This window comes from Rhinoderma darwinii, chromosome 2 (assembly GCF_050947455.1).
Source record: "Rhinoderma darwinii isolate aRhiDar2 chromosome 2, aRhiDar2.hap1, whole genome shotgun sequence".
Classification (NCBI taxonomy): Eukaryota; Metazoa; Chordata; class Amphibia; order Anura; family Rhinodermatidae; genus Rhinoderma; species Rhinoderma darwinii.
In genome coordinates, this window is record NC_134688.1 from 187,600,839 (window position 1) to 187,621,620 (window position 20,782).

Genomic DNA, 20,782 nt, shown 5'->3' on the forward strand with positions numbered 1-20,782 from the left:
AAAAAGAAAGACTAAACAAATGTATATTTATATTACATGGAAACAAGGGAGCAGCCATATAAAAACAAGGCAAAGTAGAAAAAAATTGAGGCACTCAGCGACTTGGCAATGAATTTCTTTTTATTTAGGATCTTGGTCTAAATGATGCGGAGTAAGCATACGGCCGTTTCGCGTGCATACACGCTTTGTCAAGGCCCAGCGTGTTTGCGCGCGAAACGGCCGTAGGCTTACTCCGTATCATTTAGACCAAGATCCTGAATAAAAAGAAATTCATTGCCAAGTCGGTGAGTGCCTCGATTTATTTCTACTTTGGATTTCAAGTTGTACGTGCTGTACTTGTCGATGAGCACCCCGTGGGCATATTGACTGCCGTGGTCCACCAGTGTGAATAGTGCCAATATGAGCCTCCACTCAATTATCAATTTCTGGTTTAACAGTGCCAGCCGCTTTTCCTTCCCTCTTTAATTAATATAAAAAAGGCATTCTTATCTGTTATCGTTTTCTTTATTTCGGGCATTGGTATTTAGGCTATCATAGGCAGATATTGACAAATGTTCCTCCAAGAAGGTTGTGGCGCTACGTATAGGTGTACATAACCGAAAGTTTATACTTCCAACTTGGAATCAATATTCGGCCTTTGATTCTGAATTTTTGTAGGAGGTCGGTGTTCTTACATATTATAATCTGAACTCTGAGCTTGGATGTAACAGGGGAATGGAGGTAAGTAGGATGCAAGAGGTAGATGGTGAAAGAAGCAGCAGAGTAGAAATTTAAGCCAGGAAGATGATGGTGATCACATTTACCTCTAACTTTATACAGTCAGCTTAGTAAGTATCCATTAGATACAACAACATCGATTGAGAATTACAAAGGATCCTGTTTCACCATAAGTCATGAGGATTCTGTGTGTTTGAAAAACTTATTTAGAAAAGTAGCCAAATGCTTAATTTCAGGTTTTATTGGGGATTTATTGAGGAATTGTAAGAATTTGATACCATCGCAGACATTTAAACACATCTACACTGGTATGTGTGACTAAACTAGAGATCTATTGGAAAGAAGTAGAAATATAGAATACATTTATTGTAGGACCTCAATATTGCATGAAGACAAGCAAAAGCCCAGAAGAGTAGCAGTAACTACAACTATTTTATACAACCAGATGGAACAAAACAAAGACTATGGAACCGTGTGAGGTCGGGGAATCTGTATTTACTGATGGAAAAGTGTTCCAATCAAGTGAAATTAAATCTTACAGGGTTTTTGCTGGTGTGTTGTAAACATTGAAAATGCCCATAGAGGAGTTGATAGTGCTGGAGTAGATGTAACTAATATTTAATGATGGGTTATGGGACTCTCCTTTCATGGTTTTGGAAGATAAACAGTAGAGAAGTCTCACAAAGCTCACATTCTTTTCTGGGATTTGCTCCTGAATATGTTTGTACTCCAAGTTACTGGTATACTTCCCTTTTTATTACAGCAAATGCTAGCTTAGGATAATCAATATCTACATCTCTAAGTTACTATGTTTAAAACCAACTTGAAGACATACAAACTGTTTTACCTATGAAATCTGCAGCCCAACATACTAAAACGGTCACTTATTTTTTCTACAGGAGGACCCAGTGGGATCATAGTAAAACCATGGAACACCTTCTCAGGCAGTCAACATAACTATACAGCTCCGCGAGCCTGCCCTGAAGATTTACAAATGTTTTCAACTCATAAATAACCTTGTTGTGAGAGGTGAGCCTAACACGTTATGCAAAATTATCTTCTTGTGCATGCTCAGTTTATATAGTCGGTGTCTCCAGAAACCATCAAAGAACAGAATTTTCTATATATACAGAATTAATGCAAATCTACAGATATTGCAAGAGGAACTCCAACTGGCAGAACCTAAGTTTCCACTTTTCCGTAGGTCCCTTCAGGAGGCCTGTAATGCTTTGGGAAAGCTTTCAGCTGGAGACTGTTAAAGGCATATTTGCGACATCCAACATTCTTCATGGTGTTTTCTCGACGACAGCCCTCACTATGGAAAAACAAAAAGACAAAACAGGCACAACAAAAGAAAATAAAACTTGCACAAGCAACAAATGAAAAGCATGGGCAGAAGCAGTAGCAAGTGCAGCATATTAAATGAGGATGTTCAAGGACACATGCCAAGGGAGTGGAATATGCAGCTTAACATATCCAGCAGATGTTTCCTGGTGGAATAGAAAAGTGTAATTTATTATATTTTGTGTTGAGATGTAAAGCATGACAGCAACTGGGCTATAGCAGGTGTGTTTAAAGGAGAAAAAGAAGTGCAAACTTGGAGGCATTCAGAATAGATGGAAAAGAAAAACACAAGTTACTCTTCCTTTAAGGAATGGGCAAAACATATACGAACTCTAATTGTGCCAGGTCCCCCATGAGTTTTGGGACCGTGCCAGATCTTAATGAAGTAACCCAAGAAAAGCAATACACCCATAAACATGGCAGACTGACTATAGGGTAACATTACCAGACATTATACTACCTAGCAAGCTGGGCAAAACCCTTTTTAAAGCGACTAACTGATTATGGGGGTCCTGCTGCTGGGCCACATTAATGGGCATCTATAGTAATGCCAGAGATCCATCACAAAAGCAGGAGATGTTCTTTAACTCTGCTCTGGCATATAGAACATGTCCCACATAGCATCTCCCCGTTAACTCCCTGTTTCAATGAATACAACCCCATCCCATCTAAGTACAACATTTCTGTGTTCGAACTACAGACATTGCTGACGTTACCTTCAAATAAGTCCAGATTTTGCATATATATGAATGAAGTAAATCATAGTAGGGACGTGGGAAAAGCAGATATAAGTCTATAAAGGTATTATTGGTTTACATACTGATATAAGTTTGTATATGAACAGAACACTAGGTACAGTACATGTATATACTGTTTGGTATTGACACAAAAGGATATGCAATGTCCTGCAAAATTAGGTCATACCGACAACAAGTAAAAAGCTGAAGTATAAAGAAGCTATTTCAGCAGGTTAAAATATATATCGTTCGTACGTTGTCATATAGTACTTACCACCCAGGTCTAGGCATGTCATTGAACTATAAAACTGTTGTTTTTTTATCCACTTAATAACTAACTACGTCTACACTGTTTGTCTACAAAAAATAACATGAAGTATATATTGAATAAAAGAGAAGACGGAAATTCCTAAAAGTATTTAGTTTACTGCTGGAGTAACTATTGAACTCATGGGGATTCAGCAAACGCAAGCATAACTTTCACCCATTTAACAGGCTATAAATAAATGCAGAAACATAATAAAAAAAGATCTGAATTACTACATACAAGTTGAAAATGTTATGCGTTCCAAAGATCAGAGAAAATTATTTATTTATAAAATTGGGCATACGTCAAGGTATAAATGGGAATTTAATGTAATACTCATATTTATGTAGTTCCTATTTGTGTTAGTCTGGGGAAATGTTATTTGCCTATTTGGGTGATAAGGACAGGTCTCAAGGATTGTGCTTCGATGTGCTGTGTAACTAACACACACACACACACACACACACACACACGATTCCCATGTATACAGAACGGGCATATACTTGCTATACATAATGGCTCATGGGCCATATTACATTATAGTGAAAATTGCATATACAAGATAAAGAACATTTACATTTTGTGGTCTTGCCACCTTGTGAGGACAAACGACGTGCAAGTTTTTGTTTCTTTTTCAAAAAGCATCAATGACAATAGCCTGGTAAGTCTAGAAAAAAGATCACGAGGCGCAATATCAAATACATGGGCCTAAAACAACCTTCAATCCCACTTTGACCTCAGTAATGGTTCCCCGCACCATACATTTCGACCTTTATACTTCTACATATCTGGTCCATTTTGTTGAATAGAAGCTTATAAAGAGAATAAGATAATGCACGTGCAACTTTACAATTAAAGTAAAACGCAATACTGTAGTTGTAATATTTACTGAACCCTGACTGTGCATTATTAGACATGTTATAGGAATATGGAGGCATAGTATATTATAGCAATATAGAGGTATTGTACATCAGCAAATCTGAACTGGATATTGGGCAGTTCTGTGCAAAAGGCACTTTTCTGGAGCAAACTATGGCCTAAGACATCCATGTTACTTCCAAACAGCACAGGTGCCCAAAGTAATGGAAAATGTAGAAGGTGCATGAGCTATATTGCAAGACTATGTCTATATACTATTTAAACATGGAAGCCCAATAGGCAGCAGGTAAGGAAAATTGTTTTTATTCCTTGCTTTAAAAATATACCTAAAAATATAGATTTTATAAGTGAATGCATCTGTAAAGTAATCGAGCTATATATTGATCAAGAGACTATTAAAGCAAATGGGTAGCTACGACCATGCTTCAAAAACATAAAAATGAAGCTTCGGTCAGACCAGCATCTATGGCGTGGCCAATGAGGAAGAGATCGGTGAATACCTTATATCTTATAAAGTATGTCATGGGAGCAGCATGAATAGTACAAAATTCAATAGAATACTGAAGTTTGGAACATAAGCTACATAGTGCCATTCCATGGTTAGTACTATAAGTACAAAGCAGCATCAAGGACATGAGGTACGTTGTAAGCAGAATGTAATTATATATATGTACAAGAATGGTCTGCCCAATTTCAATGAGCTTCCCCTGATTTACAAAAGTTCCAAATGTAAAATTAAAACTGTAAGGCATAATATAGGACACAGTCATTAGTGTGAGAAATTCCTTTCTCTGTCCCCACGGGACTGTGTATTTCTAGGCATAAATGTTTCTGCCTCCTCTTCATTTGCAACGAAATCTGGAAACCAAGTATGCAATGCTGAGGAACAGCCACACTATGAGCAAGTTTGGGCTAAATGCTAACAATGGGATAGAGTAGAGGAGGCTGGGGTCCAGCCTGAAATCTCGGATAGGAACCAAGCCACTCAAGTTCTTCTGGGTGACTATTTCTCGAGTTCCAATGCTGCGAAGATGATAGTTTAGGGGTGCAAAGAAAAAAATCATGGCCAAAATAAAAACGAAAAACCAAACAAAAACAAAAACACATAAAATGGTTAAAGTAAAAAGCGAGAGGGAGTAGGCAAACAAAAAGATTTAAAAAAAAATATGCATCAAAGGATAGTCACAGAATATTGAAAACATACATATAGAGATGATGTAAGTCAACCATAAGTAGCAATGTGGAGTGAAAAGAAGAGAAAAGAGAGAACAAAAGAGAAAACATAAGAATGCATTGTAGACAAGTGAGGAAGAAAAGAAAAAAAGACTGGCAGATTTCCATGTTTGGTTTAGTGCAGAGAGCCACAAGTTCATGCTGCCATGCATCAACATGCTGCTAAGCTGTGGCCATCTGAAATGCAAGCAGACCATATACAAAACCAGTACAGGATTTGACCCTTTCAATATCGAAGAAAAAAATGTTAACGCTGCCGAGTGGAGTTGCCTGAATAAGTTGTATGCAGGTGTTAACAGGTTTCTTACTAATATAAAAAGTCATGTTCTGATAAGATTACTTCAGGGCATTAATGTTAATTGCTTGGCAAAAGCTGGGCCACTGGTATTATCTTCTGGAAGAACATCGAACTGATCTAAAAAATGGAGATCTCATGAAGGTCAAATACATTAATGTCAGGATCTCATAATACCTAATGGCTGCGGTCTGGTTTCATGCTAGGGACTTACTGGTTATTTAGACATGAGTTGCACTGTATTCATAGCATGGGCAAAAAGATTCTCTGTACACATGCATGTAGTAATAGAAAGGATAGCTGTAAGTGTACATATATCTACATATATATCCCCTTTCCCTCACTATGAAGGCTATATTATTATCAAAGTACAGCTACAACCACACAAGTCTTATCCAGATTCTCACTCTTGGAGAAAAAGAGAAGACCCTAATAGACTCGTCAATGTCATCTATGGAATTCCATTGATGTTCCCTCTTCAAAACACTATGGGAGAGATTTACCAAGCAAACACTTGCCACAAATTTATTGTGTGTATTGGACACTTTTTGCACCATCCTAGACAAGTCCAGGGTAAAAGTCAGGAAATGGGCTACTATGATAAATTTACCGCCGTTTATGACGGTTTGGTCTAATTTTATACTGTCTACCAGAATTAATAAGCCCCCCTATATATTTCTATAAAAGATGGGCAACATACTTTTCACTGTAACACTGCCACTATTACTAAAACCCTTCTGCATGCCTTCACATTGAACAACTGTAAAAAAGTCAAATCTCATTGACTAACGGATATAATCTAACTAAAACGTTGAGTACGGCATAATCAGACGGGTGTATTATACCAGCGTTTAACAGTCCATATTCAGGATGCAACGCCCAGACCCCTACGGTTCTACCCAACCTTACCTTAGAGCACCATAGTGATCTATGGTTGTTACATTAGGAATGGACTGTTAAACCCTGGTACCATACTCGCATCTAAATGTGGCCTAACCTTGTGAATTCATGGTCTTACTTATTGCATACTAATTGTTATGTAAATGTGAACATTTACTTTAAGATCAATAGCTACAGTATATTTTCTTCCCCATAAATTCCCTAAAGAGTCCCATATTATGTCTACCACTATTCTACCTCATATCTTTGGAAAATCCAATGAGTCAACTATACATCACCCAACATCATTCTTCCTTACACTTATTTTGTACCTACATTCTAACTATATAGACATTGCTGATGACATCACTACGTATGCATTAATGCACATGGTGGATATTAACATGAGCAGACCTTATATTCTCTTTATGAAAAACCATAAATGTATATTATATCTATGTTAATTAATGGTATAGCCTTTATATACTGTACATATTCTATTCCTTATATCAATGTACGCTTAAAAAAAAAATTAGGAAAAATACCCACAATCTCTTTTCTCTGCATCATATGGTGTTGATTTTATAGCTGGCCATACCTTTTATCGCGGTTAGCTGAAAACTTGTTCGGCTGACAGCGATTCCTCCTGACTCCCCCATACACAGGCACGCTCAACTTGGCCGAGCTTGCTTGGGTTCTCAGTTAGAAAGCCACTGCCAGACTTGTCTGGCAGTAGCTTATCTAATAAAAAAAACAAAAGGATGGGGCATGATGAAACTTAACATGCCTGACCCATTCTCTCCCCTGACATCTGCTATCGGGGGAGAGTTGGGACGCAGCCATACACATTAGATGGTTGACCTGTCCCGCCAAAACCGTCTGGTTCGGCCGACATACATCTAATGTGTATGGACAGCCTACTAATATCCCTTGTATGAGATTAGAAACACATTGAATAGGGCCGAACTACAACAGTGGTGCAATTTCTGGAAGAAAGCAACCATGTGTATCTAATCTCATACAACAACTTTAATATGACATTAAAATATAAATTACCTCAAGTGCAGGATCAATGGAAAAAGAGTTAACTAAAAAGAAATGTGTATGTTCCAGTAAAAAAAAAGTAAAATAAATCTGTCATAAGTTTTAGAAAGTAAGAAAGGGTCAAATAAGAAAACTCAACAGAAAGGATAAGAGGGGATGGAAAATTTGAGTTCAGAGAAGACACTTCATAGACATGTATGGAGGGAACAAGACTGAGCAGCTTTTCTAAACTATACAGGGAAAGAGGCTGCAAACCGGTTTCTTATACTTTCTTGTGGCAAGTGATGTGCAAGGGTTAAATGTCAATGCAATGTTTGAATGAAAACACAGAGGATATAAATCCCTATTTCTGTTTAATTCCACAGGAACATCTCTGCTGCTGCTGCACATTGAACATGAATGCGGATATGCTGTACAAACAAGGTGAGATGGTGAGGGCAGGAACAGGTCATGACAAACGACCACATAGCAAGGGTGACTCAACAAGTAAAAGCTGGGATGTGTCTAGAGCAGATGTAGGGATCCTGACACTTCCCAGCCGTATAGCTACAACATCTGGAAAGCAACGGGTTACCTAATCCTTCTCTAGCGGCTATGACTCGAGAACCAGCGCAACCTGCAGATGCATTCCCAACCATCAGTGTCTTCTGGCAATTGAAACCCAGTGACCAGGCCGCTTTACTGGCGTTGCCTGGTCTTAATACTAATTTACATGCAGATTAGGAGCACTGTCTTAAGACAGACTCATATAATATTTATATACTAGTAGAAGTAATCTCATAAGAAATAGAAGAGTTTCACCTATTTTTCATAAAATACTATTCATTACAATATTTAGACTTCTGTTCCTCTCTGAAGGAGTTACCTGGATTTTTCTGGGAAACACACATCTGTAGCTCACCTAGTTCCTGTAGTGAAGGGAAATGATAGCGCCATCCAGCAAGCAGGAGTTGCTTACCTTCGCATGCACTCTAGTGCTTGTGTGAAAACCTGTGGGGCCATTCCATGCTCATGTTGCAAAATCAAGCACTGCTCCAGCGTCACGGACATGGCAGTACGGTCCTTGGCACTCTTACAGCTTGTAAATCGAACACCATTTAGTCGTCGACATATCTAAAAATATTGGGAAAATCCTGTGAAAGCAGCCAGAGTAGATTTTCTTACTTTCAGACTTAGAGTTATTTTTATCTAAGACATGTATGGCATATCCACAGGATATGTGGGTCCCAGCGACTATCACCAGAACAGAAGTAATCGTACACCATCCCGCCTGGTAGCATGCCGTTTGCTCGGCTGTTTCCGTAACTCTCATAGGAATCAATGGAGAGAACCACACAGCCACCTCTTCATTAATTCTCCATCTGCAGAAGGCCGTACTGTTCCCAATACCCCTTTATTTATTTATTTCTAGTGACGGTTAATATTATCTCAATACAAAATTAATGAGAGTTGTGTGACGCTATAAAAAATAGTAAAGGCAGAACAATATGGGGGAACCCCATTTCATCGGAAAACAAGCTACAGAATCCAAATGAAAAAATAAAACAGCTCTTCTTGCAAAGTGACGTACATCATCAGCGGGATGTAGTTCTCGCACAATGGCGTATATTTACGTCATCGCTGATAGCCCGGGCACAAGAGAAGGAGTGTGGCTGTGATTGACAGCCACACACCCACAGCAACAGCCTGGGTCGGTGAAAACCAACTTTTAGTTGCCTGTACATTTTGCATGCACAGGCAGTAATGTATGGTCATATAAATAAATATATGACTGTATAAATATGGTTGTAAAAAATATACGATTAAAAGTGAAAAGTCCCCTAATGGCACGAAAAAAATAATTTAAATCAATTAAATACATGGCTAAAAATGGCTAAAAATGATCATGCACCAAAGAGAAAAAAGTACACAATAAAGCCTTGATCAACTTTATTTAATACAAAAATAAACAGATACAGTACATATTAGGTATTTTCACACTCCTAATGACCCAAACAATATAGTTATGCTATTAATTTTAATGTTGAACTCTGTTAAAAAAAAAACAATGGCAAAATTGTTTTTTTTATGCATTCCGTCATAAAAAATTTCTATAAATGAAATGTTACATTAAAAACAATGCCTTAAAATTAAACAAGTTGTTCCAGAAAAAAGGAACTATATGGAACTATATGGACATAAACATACGTGGCTTTATGGTACTGCAAAATGGAGATTTATTGAAGAGCATCAATTTAACAACAGGGCTATGCCACAGGCAACTAGATCACGGATGCAAGTAAGAATTACTAAAATAAGAAAAAATATATATCTTACCTCAGCAGCTTGCCAAAGAATGTCAACATTTTTGTTCTTCCTAGCATGCACATTCTGTCCAAGAAACCTGAGCAGCTCAGGGAGACATGTTTGACTCCGAGACCGTGGGAGACCTAAAATAGACACAAACAAATCTAAAGAAGACACTGAGAAAATAACACTACATGTCTGTGCTACGGAAACAAAGCCTCAAAATAAAACCCCACATACTATCACTACTATTTAAACAACCCTATGTTATTTTTTTATTACCCCTTTTTCCATTATGCTGGGCCACAAGTTCCCCGTTTTGTTATGCTTTTCCAGATTTAGTAGGCAGATGCTTAAAGAGGACCTGTCATTTGCCCAATAAACTGCAGTTGACATCTCCGTTAGATTGCAGGCGCCTCACAGATTCTGATGCATTTTTTTTTCTTCTACCACCCACCGTTCCAGAGATATCAGGGCCGTTCGTTCTGGTGTCCGATATGCAAATGAGGCCTTTGACTGTCAAGTGGGCGGTTACCACTTATCAAGTGACAGATGTTACCCGGCACCAAAACGAACGGCACCGATATCTCAGCAACGGTGGGGGCTAGAAGAAAGAAATAAAAAGCAGCAGAATCTATGAGGCGCCTGCAATCTAACGGAGATGTCAGATGAAGTATTTTGGGCAGGTGTCCGATTCTCTTTAAATAATAGCATATTACTAGGACTCCTACTGAAGCTCATAGTAAATCACAGCAGCCCCCTTCTGATTTCTCCAACACAGTTATGTCAAGAGTTTTTGTTTTAGGCATCAGTTGGGTACCCAGTGTTTGAATTCCCTACCAATCAGATAATGTTGGCATATCCTAGTGATATGCCATAACGTACTACGGCAGGAAACCCCTATAAACAATTAGTTATTTATGGGTGTCTGAATCTCTTGTCTACTCTAACTCTACATATTTTCAGTACAGTGCAGTAAATCATAACTTTGGGGGACATTTATCCTGATTGGCGTTACATGCGCGAGTCTGAATATAAATGATAGGTGGACTAAGATGCGCCTAATTTATTAAGAGGCAAACATTAAATTAAGCGCATCTCTGGCTGTCTGTGCGCCTGAAAGGGAAATAGACGCCAGCTACAAGTCAATTTATGGCATAAATTATAGTAAAGTTGTCAGGCCATGCCCCCTTTCACTAAGCCCTTCTTCCTTTTTAGTAAAAGTGACTTGGGTCAAATTTTGCTCATTTTTGCATAAATTGCTACTTTTGACGTAATTTCGACTTTTCCACACCAAAAAACTGGCGAGAGAAGTTAATAAATTCTCCCCATTGTTTTTATTGTACGGATATGAACCACTATCACTAAACATAAACTTACAGTCATCCGGTAAGACTTCTTTGAACTGCTCATAGTAAGAATTTAGTCGCACCAAGCTCTCAATGTTTATAACTTCCTGCAGTGATGTATCTCCAAACCTTGGTTCATAAAAAGAAATAACATATACGATATATCAGGCGTCAGCAACCTCCGGCACTCCAAATGTTGTGAAACTACAACTCCCAGCATGCACTGACAACCAAATGCCTTATTACTCCAGCCAATGGCTATAAGGGCATGCTGGTAATTGTAGTTTCACAACAGCTGCAGTGCTGAAGGTTGCTTGCTCCTGCAATATATTATAGTGCTTGACAAATTAAGTAAATTTAACCTAAAAGTACACGCATAAATGCAATTAGCGGTTCCTCCTGACACTACAGCAACACTGCTAACCCGATAAAGCGTGAATGATGCTACTGCGCTGGTATAAGTCTGCTGTATAGACCAAGCTTAACTATACAGCCTAGGCATCTATAATACTCTAAGGGTACTATAAAATGGCATCTACAGGATCAGTAAGAAAAACACATACATACATATAGGTAAATATATATATATAACACGTGGTCAAGACTTTTTTGTGAGCATCTCAATAGTGAAGTGCTATATTAAGAGTCATACACTGTAAGGCCTCAAGCACACGACCGTAAAAATCATCCGTGATTGCGAACCGCAATTACGGTGCGCAGTTACAGACCAATTCTCTTCTATTGACCACAGACACCTTCCCGATTACGGGCACGCCGTGTGCATGGGGCCTTGATAAAATATCGGTCAGCTTTGTATGTTCTTGTGATCAAACTTACTTTTCCGCCAGTGTCTGCTGTTCATTAATCCCCACGTTGAACAAGACAGGCTGAACCCTTAGCAGCATTCCACTTTGAATCTCACGGGGAAGGGCATCAAACAAAGCACTCGGCAATGGGATGCGAACATTAAATCCATCACTTAAAAAAGAAGAAATCATTCATATCAAACAGCCTCTCTTGCTTTCTGTTCTCCAGAACTATTTACTAGGGATATGTTTGCACTGGCATTAGGTTCAGTTCAGTCAGGTTTCCGCTGCCCCTCGCGTGCTATTCTAGCCAGGAAAAAAATGGAAACCTGACTGACCAATATGAATCAGTGGGATCCGTGAGGATCAGTTACCTAAGAGATCAAAATGGGTCTGTCATATCTTATGAAAATGTAATCCATGACGCCAGTGTGATCAGACCCTTGAACACTATTTTAGATGTTCGAAATTCTGCATCATAATTTCTTAATATATTTTTATAGTGTGTTTTTCTGATAGAAAGCACCAAATCCCCTACACAGGCATTAAAGATACCATGCTAGCTTCCTGCAGGCACCACTAGATGGTGCTTAGTAGCGAACTGTATACTGTAACACTTTGTAACTCAATGATAAAACAGTATGCAGTCAGCTCCCTCTAGTGGCAGCTGCAGGCAGACAGCATGTTATCTTTTTAAAAAACAACGTGGTGTTAAAAGGTGGAGAAACTTACTTTAAACTGTCATATAACACCTCATATAAAACTCTCCAATATTTGTTCCTGTTAAAGGATCTATTATATGTGTTGCATTACTAGCCTGCTGTATCAAATGAGATATGGGTCTATTTCTTTCTTTCTTAAGACAACTAAAGAAATACAAATCATGATATACAGATCATGCAAAAGGAGCATAATGTGAATTAGACAGATGACATATTGTGGAAATTTTCATGCAATTTCATAAATAATATAAAATCAGCTCGCTAGTATAAACTTGAAATTAAAATGTATAATTGGATTTCCTTGCTTATACATTTTCTTTCAGCTATTATTTAGGCCGTTCACATCTGTGTCGGAGGCTCAGTTAGGACCTTAAGTCGCAGATTCCGTCATTTTTGCCGAACAAAATAGCAGTGTGTGCCATTTTGTCTGCCAAAATGACAGAAACCATAAGGGAAACCAGACGGAACCCATTTAGATTAATGGGTTCTGTTAGGCGCCATTGATTTCCGTCACGCGACGGATCCGACGCATACAGTATTCTCATTGACGGAGCAGAACAACGTATCTGGGGAGCGCAGATGTAAACACAGCCTTACACGGTTATTCTTGAGTTTCTAGTATAAAATGTCGTCAAACAGAACAAAGTACAAAGCAGAGTAAGTTAACTCACCGGTTTCCGGTTATTACGGGCAGCATATCAGTGGAGGAGGTCGATATGGCCTGTGTGACTTTGAAAGTCACATTCCTCAAGTCCAAGATCCCCAAACTCATATCTTCCAGCATGGCCAGCTCTTCTCCTATGAATAAAGTTGGACAAAAACTGCAATAAATAATTCAATTCTTTGGGGTCCCAAGTACATGTTAAGTAACAAATATATTGCTGTAGAAGAAGTCTACAATTCACAGAGATTTTGTGATATAAGCCTTCGTCCGGGGGAATTAGCCGAAATGCGCGTCAGGATTGGCGTCAGTCTCTGTGCAGCAGCATAGCAATGGGTATGTGACAGTCACAATAGAAGCATGGATGTCCACTAATGTGTTATCCTCATTAGACTAGGTACGCTACAGTCCCTAGCCTATCTTTAGTCACTATAGAAATTTGATATCCACAGAATGTGTTACTCTCCTTGGATAGGGTATGTGACAGTGTATACCCTATCTTCAGCTACTATAGGAATGTGATGTCCACATAAAAAGCTTTTTTCACTAGATAACAACTTAGTTTAGGTTAGTTTAGGCATGTTTTGTGCCAATTTATAATGCAGATATTTTTCTATCTTTATCCATTACACTACCTGTTTGTACTTGCATTATACTTCAACTTGTGGATATTCATGCTTCATATTATCGCATTCTTCACTTTAACCCCCATATATTGATATATGTACGCATAGGCTGACGCCATGTTGTTTTTGCATTGTATGACTCATTTTAAAATGAGTGTATGCATTTCTCCCAAAAGTTTTTTTTTTTCTATCTTTTCTATATAGCTTTATGACATTTGGGCGTTACTTGACCCCTTTTTTTGTAGATATTTATTCAGAGCCATATTACTAAGAAACTCCTGCAGTGTATCCTATACAGCATTGTTATTCCGCACAATACTCACCATAAGTGCTGAGAAGACTTTCAAACTGTGCCAGGAGACCAATGGTGTATAACTGGCGCAGAAAACCATTGTCATGCAGACAGTTCCTCAGCTTGATAATGAAGCCACAGATCAGGGCTGTTAACTGAAACAGATTAACAAGTTAAATGAAGATTATATAAAACTTATCATGGGTTTCCGTTTGCATCACCTTTCATGTCGACTACGACATTGCTTCCATCAAAACGACGGAACGCTTGCACAACAGAGACAAACGGAAACCATTTGCACCGGATCCGTCACCATTGAAATAAATGGTGATGCAAACGGAAATGGTTTCCGTTCGTTTCAGTCAGGATTCCGTTCTGACAGAAAGCTCAGACAGAGCGCCAGAACGGAGCCCTGACAAAGATGTGAACAAAGCCTAAATCCCCAGCTCATCAGTATGGAGTTGGAGTTTAGTGTTTCAAACATGCCCACGTCTACACCGGCTGTTCCGGCAAAAGTTAGTAAAAGAACTTACAAGTTACTGAGTTTGAGAGAGGAGTCCAGTGGCACCAGGCGCACTGCGCACATGAGGCCGAGGACTGTACTCTGCACATACGCAGAGAAGCGAGTTATATGGACATTATCACAGCATTGATTTGTTAACAAATCCGTTCACAGAGTATTTTGCAGGCAGAAAATAATCTGCCTCAAAATTCCTTCAGGAATTTTCAGGAAATCCGACATGGTTTCCGTGTCAAAATCAGCGCTAAAAAAACCTCAGTGTGAACATAGCCTTATTCTGCTCCTAAGATGTAACAGAAAAACTGAATTTATAGCGCACAATAGGAAAAACAAAGCATGGATGTATTAAATCCACCAAATAAAGAGACTATCCGTTCTGGCTTATAAAGAACCTTCATCTGACGCAGTACTTGGAAACATTCTTTTCTTAAACCAGACAACTGCTATAGTCGACAAAGGCTCTTAAAATGCCTTTCACATACAATATATTATTCATCTTTTAACAAACGTAAGTGACACTGGTTATGCAAGACGCATTTCACTACTAGACGTCTGCTGACTAATAGACCTCAAGCGGCTCGGCCAGATTGTACATGACCCTCTTAGAGCTGGAATAACTTGTAAAAGGCAAATAAGCCTAAAATGTACTTCAGTATCTAAGAATGAAACCCTACACAGTGTATATACAGTACTATGCACACAACAGGATGAAATCCTGTCAATATATAGTATGGGCTAGGCAGTGTAAATAATTTACAGAAATTGGGCAATAAATGAAACATACCGTTTGACAGAAGACAACATCTCTGCGGTACTGGAGACTCAAGCACAAGGCAATTGTCGGAGCACTGTCCTGCATTAACAGAAAGACCATGGCTTTCTTTGCTTTATCACTCATCATGGCCACGCAGTCTGTCAGTGTACTCAATAAGGGGTAAAGGGCCTCACTCCATTCCCCTACAGAAAACCAGAGCTTATTAATATAAATTGCAAACACATGGTAATGCTAGACAGAAACCATTCTATACAGTATCATAACTGACTGACAACTATTACATAATAATTGTAATGGTAGGGGCACACTGGCAAGTCTCAAAAATGTGAATTTTGTGCAGTTCTCACACTGTATTGCGTGTTGCACAAATTATAAGGGAGGGCGGGTGCATGACATGCTCTAGAAGGCCTGTGATAAGAGAGGAGATGTAATTCTGGCAAAACACAAATGTTGAGGTTTGCTCTGGATGACTCTTATATGTGTATTGGATTACGTTATAGGGATATTACAGTAGCAGCAAATAAAGGTTACTTTTTTTTTTATAATCAAAGGTTAAGAAAATTTTCCAATATATGTTCTGTATCAATTCCTTATTTTGAAGATCTCTGCTTGCTTACATTTAATAGGAACTTTCATTCCTTACCCTGAGGGGATATAAATCTGTCCTGGTCATGTGACCAAGACAGCTCTGATACACATACTGTAACTGTAAGCAGTCCTGCACTTGTGTGTCCATCATATGACCAGGACAGAGTTTTATTACACTGAAAATAAACAATGCATAACAACAAGCAGAGATCCTGAAAATTATAAGGAATTAATACAGAAAGTATATTGGAAAATTATGTAACTTTTCATTATACGTAGAGTAGCATTAATTTGCTGAAACCAGAATACCTCAGAGTTTTGTTTTTTTTTGGTGTCTGAATAATAAGGCAAACCAGTCAGGATCAGCAGTGGCCCTGATCTAGGTTTCTTTCGCATAAAGTATGGGAAAAGCCAACAACTCACTATACGACATAAGCAGCAGTACATCGGCTTCATTTATCAAAACGGTCTACCAAAGAAATATAGCAACCAATCACAGTGCAGCTTGTAGTTCCCCAGAGCGGTTTCAAATTGTGGCCTCAAACATACAAAATTGAGCAGCTGATCGGTTTATCATGTGACCTCACATACATTGTTGAATCTGATCGGTCAGAGCGCTCCAGCCCTTAGACACATTTAGGCAAAAGTCGACCCTTCAGACTCATTCACTTCAAAGTGAAAGTAACTGAAAAGTGGCACAAAGAGTCACTAAAAAAATTAAATATATAATTTATCCGAAAAGCTACAAAGGAATACATAATAAACTAATACAGATTACACCTCAAAAACTGGTATTAGATACACTTTAAGGCCTCATGCACACGGCCATGCCCGTAATCACGGCCTGGAATTGTGGGCACGTCCGGCCGCCGACATCCACAGGCCACATTTTCGTGCCGTGCTCCCAAGCACGGCCCGCAAAAAAACGAAAAGTAGGACATGCTCCATACTTCCCGGCACGGTTCTACGGCACGGACACCCGTCCATAGCGATACGGAAAGGTGTCCGCGGCTAATAGAACCGGGCGGGTCCGTAATTGCGGGCCATATTGCAGTCCGCAATTACAGAGTTTTTTTTACGGTCGTGCGCATGGAGTCTTGGCTACATTTTGTGCACTTTATGGTCAACTCGGTTTTCAAGTGTGAAATAATAGGCAACATTTCTAGAAGACAATGAATAATACCATGATCTTACTGTGCAATTGACTACAAACTGTCGTCCCCTGTAAAAAGCCATGTCAGGCCGACTGTAGGGTTCTACAATGGAACGACAGAAAGCCGAGAAAATGACTGCCACCATTATCACTATTTAATATCACATATGTCCAGTCCTGAGAACCTCCAAAGAACTTTTCTATACAAACGTAGATCTGATACCGGCAGCCTGTTTACAATTTTTTAGAAACTTCACATCTTTTAAGCAGTCTTATATGTTTGTGGAAATACTGCCTCTATGACCCAGAGCCCTATCATTACGGTGTGTACATGCGCATATTCTAGTCAACGCAGGATATTTAATGGGTTTTCTTTTCCGGTTTGATGTTAATAAAGCTTAATCGCTTTATAAATGGAAAGTTCTGCAACTTTCTCATATACTTTGTGCTTCAATACATCACCATTTTCAAGATATTTGTTTGCCATCAGTGAATGAGAACGCGGTTGTTTACATTTAGAGCCAGCAAGCATACATAGACTTGTATCTAGGCAATGCTGTGCTAAACAGCCTGGACTGATACATTGTAGCAAACTACGAGAGAGATTTGGATGTATTTAACTCAGAGAATTTCCTAGACTGAATACAACTGTATCCACTTCTCAGAGGAGAGAAGGAATAGCTAGTTTTCAGCCTCTGGATATAAACAAGAGTATTTTCATTCACTGACAGCAAACAAAATATCTGAAAATTAATTTATACCAATATAAGCTTTATTGACATGAAACTGGAAAGCCTATTTAATAGGTTATGTACTGAACCATGAGATGCTACATGCTAAAATGTTATATGTTCATATATTTGCTTTCCATACACAAGTATTTTTTTTTCATATAGGAGACAAATGTTTAGCTCCTAGTACAAGACTAATACAATTTATTAAAATTATTAAGTCACTAGAAGCCGCATGAGCAGTTATAGCAAATTGAAAACTCAAAAGGAGAAGACCAGCATAAGGGTGTATTTACAGGAGTCATTTTTGTAGCATTTTTGTAAAGAAAAACACTGGCGTTGACGCAATCACGAAAATCATGGCAAAATAAAAAAGACTTATGAAAATACACCCTTCGTGGAAAGCAATGAATGGAAAGTAGCACATACCTGGTCCTGGTTCTTCAGCACCCGAGCTGCTATCTGCACAGAAATGGAGGGGCAACATGCATGATTAAGGAGCAGCAAATTAAATTTCCATATAAAAAAAGAAAATGAATACATAAAAATCGCTAGCAAATTAGATTAAAGCATTTAATAGACAACATAGTACGAAGCCTGCGACGGAACAACGATATAAAGCAGAAGAGAAGGAGCTTGCAAATATAGTTAGTTTGAAGAAGGATGCTAGGATTTAATCTAGATCCATGCAAGGGAGTTATCCATTAAATCTAAGTTTACCACAATTGACATCATATATTTAGAGCCTCCATGACCCAATGATACCAGTCCGTCCAGAAGTAGACAGAAAAACCTCCGGAGAACTCTGCATCATTCATACAGAGTTTCTTTACACGTTTTTTTTTACGCGGAAACCACCTCGGAAAACGCGCCAAAAAACTTCCGAAAATACCGGCGGAGGCGTTTTTTTCCCACGAGCGGACAAAAACGCTCGGGACAAAAAGAAGCGACATGCCCTACCTTCGGGCGTTTACGTCTCTGACCTCCCATTGACGTCAATGGGAGGCAGAGAAAGCGTATTTTGCTGCGTTTTTGCCCGTGGCACTCAATGGGCGCGAGTGAATAACGCGGCATATGTCGTGCAGGCAGATCAAAATCTGCCTCAAAACTGCAAACTGAAATTTAAGGCAGAATTTTTTGCCTGCAAAAAACTCAGTGTGAACAGGGCATCTCTAATATTTTGAGGAATTTTGCCAAGCTTTTCATTGTCTTAACTAAGAAACATAAAATAACCTTTAGGGAAACCAAATATTTTTTACTAGTTTCACCAAATACATGCTCTAGAATTAAGGCTGGTTTACACGAGCAGCCCAACCAAGATATAACAAGTCGATTGGCATTTGTGAACAGGCCCTGACAGGAGACAATGCTTTCTGTATCGGGCGAACGATCATTACTACCATCATTCAGTCCCCATCAGTTTGGATCGTTGTCAGTTTACACAGGGAATTGTGATGCCATCAACAATGATTTTATAGGCTGCACAAATGAGGCGGCGAGCCGACAAATAAACGTTTGCTGAACGCTTTGTTTACATGAGCCAATAAAATCGGGAACGGACCCTTGTTCTGACGATTATTGGTCTGTGTAAATGGGCCTTAAGTCATGTGCCTGAAGAACGGTCACTTAACTAACGATGACACAGTATAGTCACATTGCGAGCTGTGCCCATAGAAAAGATTGATGGATCTGCTGACAAATGTCTGATATCTACGGCCAGCTTCAGGGACCTTATTAGCAATAGTTATATTATTTATTTTGTGAGCTTTACAAAGTCTTATGTGACCATGACCTATCAACCTATACGCCATAAATGAACAGCCAAGATTTTTCCTAAGAAAATAATAGGCAATATATTAGCCCAGTCCATAAGATAGTTATTCTTAAGGAAAGCCTGGTTTTGGCATTAAAAAGCATACATTATAGTTTTCTAGAAACTGGTATATTTATCTAATTTCCCTTGAATCATGGCAAACTGACAGCAGATAAATTTATAAAATACTTGATTCCCCAACATAAGCAAATTCTAGTTTCAGCAAATATAATTGTTACAACTTGTAAAAGTTATGGCATTTTCCAATATACTTTCTGCTTTCATTTATTGCAGTTTTCAAGATCTCTGCTTGTTGTCATTTAATAGGAACGGTCATTGTTTACTTCCAGTGGATAAATTTCTGTCCATGGTCATGTGATGGACACACAGGTGCACAGCTCGTTAAAAGACACAGCTCTGATACACACACTGTAACGAGCCACACACCTATGTGTCAATCACATGACCATGGGGAGAATTATATTCCCTAAAAGTGAACAATGAAGGTTCCTACTGAATACCGACAAGCAGAAATCTTGAAAACTGTGAGAAATTGATTCAGAAAGTATATTGGAAAGTTGTATCATTTTCATTACACATAGAATAACGTTTATTTGCTGAAACTGGAATACTTCTCTAACGGGCACATGATATTTATCATTCATGGCTAGCATTAGTGTGATTTACCTAAATGTCTCAATTTGCCTTGGGTCCTCAAGCTATGCAATGCTAAAATATACTTGGCATGGTAAGTGTTGTCATAACAATGTGGGACAAAGTATTGCACCCTGGTCAATTGAAATGAATATTCCCTCTCGTCACAAAACATTATACAAATAAAAAGAACTCCAATACTAACAGTACATATAGAGAAATTCTGTGAAATGTTATGTTCAAACACATGAAGTAAACACGTCAAGCATGCGTGTACACACAGTATTTACAGCAGGAAAATTAGAAAACCGCAATACCAGAAATGACCACAAGTGAACAGCTCACAAATATGTATCATCAGCTATTACTAT

At 38.6% G+C, this 20,782-nt stretch overlaps 1 protein-coding gene across 9 annotated transcripts in view; it reads right to left on the reverse strand.

Annotated features, from left to right (window-relative positions):
* Window positions 1–252: 252 nt before the first annotated feature.
* The window catches only part of INPP4A (inositol polyphosphate-4-phosphatase type I A), a 106,563-nt gene continuing 86,033 nt past the window's right edge, over window positions 253–20,782 (reverse strand). For 5 of the 9 annotated variants that reach the window (XM_075852606.1, XM_075852607.1, XM_075852610.1 and 2 more), the window contains 9 exons: window positions 18,374–18,406; window positions 15,482–15,654; window positions 14,209–14,332; window positions 13,270–13,396; window positions 11,908–12,048; window positions 11,102–11,199; window positions 9,752–9,864; window positions 8,394–8,548; window positions 2,040–5,007 (listed from right to left, as the gene is read on the reverse strand). In XM_075852606.1, coding sequence (XP_075708721.1) covers window positions 4,827–5,007; window positions 8,394–8,548; window positions 9,752–9,864; window positions 11,102–11,199; window positions 11,908–12,048; window positions 13,270–13,396; window positions 14,209–14,332; window positions 15,482–15,654; window positions 18,374–18,406 — 1,145 coding nt within the window. In that variant the 3' untranslated portion in view covers window positions 2,040–4,826. The other 4 variants (XM_075852612.1, XM_075852608.1, XM_075852613.1 and 1 more) reach the window with 3 other exon arrangements.